This window comes from Lactuca sativa, chromosome 7 (genome assembly GCF_002870075.4).
Source record: "Lactuca sativa cultivar Salinas chromosome 7, Lsat_Salinas_v11, whole genome shotgun sequence".
Lineage (NCBI taxonomy): Eukaryota > Viridiplantae > Streptophyta > Magnoliopsida > Asterales > Asteraceae > Lactuca > Lactuca sativa.
This window is the reverse complement of record NC_056629.2, coordinates 196219857-196228846: the sequence shown is the minus strand read 5'-3', so window position 1 is coordinate 196228846 and position 8990 is coordinate 196219857. Positions and strand designations below refer to the sequence as shown.

The following is an 8990-nucleotide window of genomic DNA, read 5'->3' as shown; positions in this document are numbered from 1 at the left end:
CATTGAATAAGACTGTACTTCAAAATAATGTAACTTTTTATTTTTATTAGATTACTTTATATTTTTGACGTAAGCAATAGTGTTAAAGTAGATTTGCCAAAATATTTTGGATCAAATCAGTAATTTTTAATTTGGTTGATAGTCATAGGCTCATTAATATTTTACTTTTAATTTTTGTAGATGTTTAATTTATTACTAAACTTAAAAAGTATATTTTTAATAAATATATTTGTAGTTTTAAAAGGTGTATATCTACACCGCTTTTTAACTTATTTTATATTATACTATATTGTCTATCTTAGCTAACTGTTTTAAATTTATTGGCTCGTTAATTCATATTTAATTAACTATAATCCATTTTTATGTTTTAACATAAGCATACGTATTGATAGGGTTGTCAAAAGTACTCAAACCTAGAGGAAAAAACTTAACAGAAACTTATGGGACGAGTAAATTGTTATGGGTGGGTATGAGATTTGCTTTCTATATATATTTGTGAGTTTGAAATGGTTATGGTATTAGAGTTATATCCGGTTGATTATCCGATCTCATACTCGGTCCCCTTTACCCGTCCGTGAACCTTTTATATTTTTATAATACTTATATTTTTATTATTAATATATATGATATAAAATTATATTATAATATTATGTGATTTTAGAAATAGAAAGTATAATTACTACTTCTTAAAGTGAAAATTGATGATATTGTCTTTTTATATTTATGTTATGATATTGATTAGTTTGTCATGAAATTCATATATTATAAGTTTGTATTGTGATTATTATATATAAAAGGGTAAATTAGACGAATGTAAGGATGTCAAAAATATCCAAACCCGATTTGAAAAAACCAAACTTGACACTTTTGGGATGCGTAATAGCTATGAGACTGAGTATGAGATTTTTTCTAAATATATTTGTTGGTTTAATATTGTTATAGGAGAAAATTGCAAATTTAGCCTAATACACTAATGACTTTGTGGAAAATAGCCAAAAAAAAACCCAAATTGCATTTGTAGCCACTAAAATCGCAAATGGGTATAAGTCATCTGCGAACATACAAGTGGCTAAAGCACATACGTGCTTTAACCACTTGTACGTTCGCAGGTGGTTTTTTTAGTTGTATATATACCCTTTTTCCAGCTTAAAATCGCAGATGGACTATGTCAATTTGCGATTTCCTCTCGTTTCACCTGTGATTTTATGAATTTTTTTTGTTTTTTTTTTACTATGAAATTTATAGGGTTTGACTACGAAATAACCTTATTATATATAAATTTTTTCAAGAAGTTATCATTTTTGTTGTTATTTCGCTGTATATATGCCCCTTTTCGGGATTGTTGATGAAATCGTTCATTATGTATCTAAGGAAATCACTAGGAGAGAGTTTCTCTTAAAAATTAGTGAAAAATGAAGAAAAAAAAACCTTTTTTATACTAAAACTCTATGAAATCACAGATGGACTGTTCCATATGCGAACGTACAAGTACCTAAAACATAGATGTGATTTAGGCACTTGTACGTTCGCAGATAGAAATGCGAAATCGCAGATGGGTTTAATTCATCTGCGATTTTAAGGGTTAAATTTGTAATTTAGGTTTTTTTGGGTATTTTCTACAAAATAATTAGTTTATTTGGCTAAATTTATAATTTTCTCCTGTTATGGCACTAGAGATATAAATCCGATTATTCGGTCCCATATACCAGACCATTTGTATTTTTATTACTAAGATATATGATTTCAAACTATATTATAATATTATATGTGATGTTTCGTGTTATATACTCACTACTTTTTATAATGGAAATTGATGATATTGTCTTTTTTATATTAATGTTATAACAATGATTAGTTTGTTATGAAATTCTAAGTTTGTATTGTAATTATTATCTCTAAAAAAAAAAAAAAAAAAAAAAAAATGGTCAAAATCGGTCAAACTCGGGTTTGACAGTCCTTGGCGGCCTTGACGGTCCTCGGCGGTCATAGGTGGGAAAAATTTTGTTTATTAAACATGTATTTGTTTGTGGAAATATTCAAAATCGGTCAAAATCACACCAAAATTTTAAATTTACATACAATTTAATAAACAGAAAAATTCATTTTCATTTGAAAATTTTCCTAAAAGACTGAAAAATTTGCCACAAACAAATACATATTTAATGTTTTTAGACTATAAATGGAATACCGATACCCATTGTTAAACCCCACAAACCCAATGAGTATTTGCTAATTGGTACTCATCGAGACATGATCATGTTTGGATACAGTTTTATAACCGGGTATGGTATTGGGATCACTAATACCGTCCCACACCTATCCTACTGCCATCCCTAAGTATTGGTAAAAATGATACTAATCTTCTTTCTTAATTATCTATTCTTACCTAAACTTCATTATTGACTAACTTGTATAGTGTATGCCTTGATAGCGACCACTTCAAATGAGTTGCCTCATGTTCTCTTCTCACAACATGGTTCAGCTCTTGGACAGTCACCCACCTTCCTTCGGGGATTGTTTACCTGATCCACGTAGCTGGTAGTTCGCAGCGAAGTGGATGGACCCAAGGTTTAAACCTCGTTATTCGAAAAAAGTTGTAATGTTTCTTAATCAACTTCATAGTTATGTTGCTTTAAGATAATCAAGCAAAATGCTTGCTTTAGTTATACACAGACAAAATCCATTGCAGATATGGCGAGTTACATTTATACTACTTCATTTGTTTTCATCACAAATGTGTAGCTGTTAATTTGTATCTTTACGCATCTTTTAACCATAAAAATACGTAGTAAAAGGTACAATCAGTAAAATAATTTAGTTGGCTGATTATTTTCTGCAAATTGGTCGAAAATAAATTTAACATTTTTTAAACAAGTGGATAAAGAAAACATTCCCGTCTTCTAAACTTTTTGGCATTTTTAACAACATAAAATAAGACATTAGTATTAATGCAACAAACAGATTTGTAAGCAAAATCCTTCTAAACTTTAATAAGCAAAAAACTGTCAAAGATTATATAGTTTAATAGGTTAAATAAATAATTTCAAACCACCTTCCATTTTGTTCCAAGAACAAGCATAATAAGCATGCATCACATTTTATTCTTCTCCCACAACAAGCAATTTCTTTTCAGTTGTTATTCAAAGCAAAGTCTTATAACTGTATAAAAAAACATATGGTATAAAAAATGCGGCATGTGATAATATCTGTTCATTGTTCAGTCATTATTATTATATTCTTAATGTCAGAATGTTAAAAACATTTTCATAATCTTGTCTTTACTAGATTCGCAATCACACCATATAATAGCAAAGATAACATGTTAACTTCTTCATATCCATAACAAGTACACTTGCAGCATATTATATTGCCCACCATAGCACTGATACCACACCAATTAAAATCCATGAATCTTGATATGATCCTTTTTCACTATTCCTGCCTACACAAAAGCAAAACACATCCATTTACAAACAATATTTTTTAAAAAAAAGTCATTTCATAATATAATTAATACTAATGCAAAAATCTCTTAGCTCAACACATTTGACAAAGTTGGAATTTCTCCAAGATCAAAACAAACAATGCTTAACTATTAAATAAAACAAAATGGATTTATAACAATTCTTAAATAAAGTCATTTGTTATTTACTAATTTTACCCATCAATCCATCATTTACATACAGAAGGGTAAAACGGTCATTTACTCAAACTCAGTCAATTTAGCATACATTGAAAAAAGTTACCTGAGTAAGAAAGGCAGAGACGTTCTTTCTCTGGTCACCTTGAAGTTGAATGACCTTCAAAACAACATAAGAGAATGTGAGAAATCCGAAATTTAAAAGCAAAAATAAAATAATAATAATAACAATAAGCTTGTAAGATTTTAAAAAAATAAAAGTAAAAACCTGGCCTAGTTCAGGATCTTGAACAACAGTGCCATTACAGCAAAACTCCTTTTTAAGGTCCTTCAAAATCTTATTGTAGCTAAAATCTTTTTTCAACCCTTGAACAGTTGTCAAGCTTTTTCTACCATTTCTCTGTTGAACACGAATATGAACGTATTCTTTTGATCCAGCACCAGAGTCCTCAGCATTAGCTTCAGCAAACGGGTCTTTTGAAACAAAAAAATAAAGATTAAAAATTTACCTTCAAGATTTGGAAAAATCAGTATTAACAATGTAAGATTTTTTGTTGAGATGAAAGAACTTACCAAAAGCAGTGGGAATCTGGAGGTCGAGGTCAGACATGAAAGTTTCCTGGTAAAGTGAAATGGAAACCGAAGCTTTTCTTAACACAAGTGTTGCTTAGATCTGTATAAAGATCAAAAGGAGACTATAGCTTTAAAAGATGGAGTCATGGTATAAACAACTCTAAGATACATGATAATCAAGTTCATGAAGAAATATAATGAACTTTATTATTCAGACGACAAATAATAAGTTTATATCACTAAACATCTACAAATAAAATACCCAAAATGAGAAGAATATCTGAGAAAATTTGGTAAATGTCACGATAACTGTGGTGGCTTTATCATCTTCCATCTTTACACACACACACAGAAATACTGACATAAGTTGATTGAAGAACATGCTTGAGAGTTGAGAGATTTGATTTTGTAAAATAATCGTATTTAGTTATCTAATTATCTTGTGGGATGCCAAGATGATCAAAAGAACCAAGAAGAAAAAACAAGAATCTCTAGTTCTATATTGGTGGTATGATCGAAATCTTTCTTTTTGAAAATGGGTCTTGCATCAATATCGTACTTCTACAACCCATGGATACAAGGAATCAATCTTAACATATATAATAAACACAAAAACCCTAAAATCGCAATCGATGGAATAAGCGAAGACTGTTAATCAGAAATACATACAAGAATCAAGTAATCTTCACAAAAAAACAGCTTCAGCGGTAAACAAAAAGAGATCAACAGTAAAAATTAGGGAAAACCCAAATAAAAAACCTAATTCATCAGAGGATTGCAGTTCATTTAGAATATGATTATGTCAGGGCAAAGAAAATCAATGATAAATTATTGAACTATATCTCAAATACCTGGCAAACGATTAGGGTTCTGAATGAGGGCACACCAAGGGAGAGAAGAAACCCTAAAAAGTCCGGACAAATCCAAGCAGGCGAGTTAAGTCGGTTCGATCACAAGTGAAGAAAAGAAGCAAAGTAGCGACGAATTCATCTTTATCTTTATGGAAGAATATATTTATAATCATAGTCCCTGAACTATCTTACAACATTCAACTTCATTCTATCTTTTAAAACTAAAACCATCTCCGACCCTAAACAATTTTCATATATTAAAGACAAAACTGCATAAATGGTCCCTGTGGTCAGCTGAAAATTGCCACTTTGGTCCAAAAAAGTTTGGACTAGCACCAGAAGTCCAAACTTTTTATTTTGTTGCGAATTTGGTCCAATTTGTTTTAAACTTTTTTATAATGACACTATTGCCCTTACTTTTTGTTTTTCTCTTTTTATTTATTTATTTAACTACATTTATGATTACAAGAAAATAAAAAAGACAAAACTGCATAAATGGTCCCTATGGTTAGCTGAAAATTGCCACTTTGGTCCAAAAAGGTTTGGACTAGCACCAGAGGTCCAAACTTTTCAATTTGTTGCGATTTTAGTCCAAAATTTTTGAAACATTTTATAATGACGGATTTATCCTTTATTATTTTATTTTATAATTTTCTTTTATTATAGAAATTAAAAACCAATTAAAAATAAAACAAAAATAATATTCTCTCTCTCTCTCTCTCTCTCGATCTCGACAAACTTTTTTTTGGGGGGTGTGTTAATTTCTCACCGGCAAACATAAACCCTCCATCCCCTTCTTCTTCAAGACAAATCCTCACCTTATCTTCTTCTAGACAAATCCAAAAAAATTTCACCCTTCTCCTTCGATTTACGTTATCTCGCCGGAAAAAATGTTCGATGGGATGTAACTGGTTCGCAACACCGCTGGAAAACAAGCTCGATGGAATGTATCTTGATCTACAAACTCCGACACCAAAAACCTAATCATCAGGCAGTGAAAACCTAACCCTGAAAGATTAAGGCGGTGGCGGCGAAGCTGGAAACTCAAGTGACAAAGAGTTCAGCGAGATCGTTATCTTCGTTTATTTGGTTGATTTAGACTCCGTCGGTGCTAGAAACTTGAGAGCCAAATGGAGGCTACCACCATCGTCTTCATCATTTGGGACTACCTTCACAACGCCGACATTTATCTGTTAACCCTTGCTTCGATCTTCGATCTCGCCGCCTCCGTCTAGATCTGTAAACGTTAATGTCTTCACAATATCTCCGATCTAGGGTTTTGGTTTTCCGAGGGTGGGTCTAAGACTGATTTGAAAATCGGATAACCACCATAGTTGCTAGCCTAAAAAACCTTAGTTCAGGGAAAGTGTAGATGAGTCATGTGTTTAATCAGATCTTGAACAGATGTGTCTGTCTGGTCTCATTTGTGTTTAATCATTTCTAGGTTCATCAGAGTATGTGTGTACTATGAGCTATGTTCATATGTTTGTGTTCTTGTACATAAGATTTCTAGGCTTTTAATGTGTTCTTGTATGTTAGATTTCCTGAATTTTTGTCTGTGTTTATCTGGAGAGACGAAGAGTTGTGTATGTGTGTGTTGTTCGTCGGAGCTAGGTAAACTTTCCGATGACTAAAGTTTCCGACGATTAGGTTTACAAAGGAAGCATCAATGTCGGCGGCGGTGGTGTTGACCGGTATTGACAGCGGCGGTGACGTTGACTAGTGGTGGTGGTCTTTTGCGTTGTGAGTGTGTGTGTGTGAGAGAGAGAGAGTGTGTGTGGGGGGGTAGGGGGTTATATTTTCTTTTTTTATTTTCTTGTAATCATAAATGTAGTTAAATAAATAAATAAAAAGAGAAAAACAAAAAGTAAGGGCAATAGTGTCATTATAAAAAAGTTTAAAACAAATTGGACCAAATTCGCAACAAAATAAAAAGTTTGGACTTCTGGTGCTAGTCCAAACTTTTTTGGACCAAAGTGGCAATTTTCAGCTAACCACAGGGACCATTTATGCAGTTTTGTCAATAAAAAAAGAAAATATAACCCCCTACCCCCCCCACACACTCTCTCTCTCTCACACACACACACACACACACTCACAACGCAAAAGACCACCACCACTAGTCAACGTCACCGCCGTTGTCAATACCGGTCACCACCGCCGCCGCCGACATTGATGCTTCCTTTGTAAACCTAATCGTCGGAAACTTTAGTCATCGGAAAGTTTACCTAGATCCGACGAACAACACACACATACACAACTCTTCGTCTCTCCAGATAAACACAGACAAAAATTCAGGAAATCTAACATACAAGAACACATTAAAAGCCTAGAAATCTTATGTACAAGAACACAAACATATGAACATAGCTCATAGTACACACATACTCTGATGAACCTAGAATTGATTAAACACAAATGAGACCAGACAGACACATCTGTTCAAGATCTGATTAAACACATGACTCATCTACACTTTCCCTGAACTAAGGTTTTTTAGGCTAGCAACTATGGTGGTTATCCGATTTTCAAATCAGTCTTAGACCCACCCTTGGAAAACCAAAACCCTAGATCGGAGATATTGTGAAGACATTAACGTTTACAGATCTGGACGGAGGCAGCGAGATCGAAGATCGAAGCAAGGGTTAACAGATAAATGTCGGCGCTGTGAAGGTAGTCCCAAATGATGAAGACGATGGTGGTAGCCTCCATTTGGCTCTCAAGTTTCTAGCACCGACGGAGTCCAAATCAACCAAATAAACGAAGATAATGATCTCGTTGAACTCTTTGTCACTTGAGTTTCCAGCTTCACCGCCACCGCCTTATTCTTTCAGGGTTAGGTTTTCACTGCCTGATGATTAGGTTTTTGGTGTCGGAGTTTGTAGATCAAGATACATTCCATCGAGCTTGTTTTTGTAACAACGTAAATTTTCAAACCAATTTTTCATTTCAAATTAAAGCATTTTCATTCAAAACATGGCATAAACATTCCAAGTGTCATGTCAAAATACAAATCATATGAATCCCAAGATCACAAAACATCTATCAGTGTGTACAGATCACGCCGGCGCCTTCCCACGGTCCTCGCTAGTACCTGAAACACATACATAACAACTGTAAGCATAAATGCTTAGTGAGTTTCCCCAAAATACAACTTACGCACATACGCCTTTCCAGGCCCTGACCTTCCGGTCCATGTGTCTCAGGGGACTTCCGTCCCTGCTGGGTAAACCTTCCGGTCCTACCCACGCCAACCTTACGGTCCAGATTACACGCCTTCCGGCCCATAACATAATGCCTTCCGGCCCACATAAACATACATAGCACGCATAACAATTATCTTATCACATATAGCACATATATCACATATCATATCCGACCTTCCGGTCACACAGTCAAACCCTTCCGGGTACGGTATAGTGAGAAGACTCACCTCGCGAATATCGAAAGCTAGAAATCCCGAAGTCACTCGTGCTCGATCTGCCGAGCTACAATCTCCCTATAACATCATACATCTCTTATTAACACTTTTATCTTCTAAGTTTGACCATCCCTAAGAAGTCAAACATAGGTCAACTCTGGTCAACGGTCAACGGTCAACTTTGACCGGACTCGGCGAGTGCTAGGGCGACTCGGCGAGTCTAGACGTTCTCACCAATTCTCTAAGATCCCCTTTCTACACGTCGAGTATCCCCCTTGACTCGACGAGTTCCTCCTGGAAGAATCGCGGGGCCACCCCGACTCAACTCGCCGAGTCTGAAGAACAACTCGGCGAGTCCCAGTTAATCTTCAAGCTACTCGCCGAGTCTGTTCATCGGACTCGGCGAGTTCATGCCATGCAACCGCTCAAACTGCTTTCTAAGGTCAGATCTGCTCCGACCATTCATAGGTCTGGCCTTCCTAGACTGATTCATCACGTAAAGTCC

At 34.5% G+C, this 8990-nt stretch overlaps 1 protein-coding gene across 1 annotated transcript; it reads right to left on the bottom strand.

Moving 5' to 3' along the window:
* Positions 1-3195: 3195 nt before the first annotated feature.
* LOC111877284 (protein translation factor SUI1 homolog) lies at positions 3196-5220 on the bottom strand. The gene is made up of 5 exons (XM_023873806.3): positions 5065-5220; positions 4214-4313; positions 3909-4114; positions 3747-3800; positions 3196-3442 (listed from the first exon to the last, which is right to left on the bottom strand). The coding sequence occupies exons 2-5, from the start codon at positions 4248-4250 to the stop codon at positions 3398-3400; spliced, it is 342 nt and encodes a 113-aa protein (XP_023729574.1). The 5' UTR covers positions 4251-4313; positions 5065-5220; the 3' UTR covers positions 3196-3397.
* Between the last annotated feature and the right edge of the window lie 3770 nt (positions 5221-8990).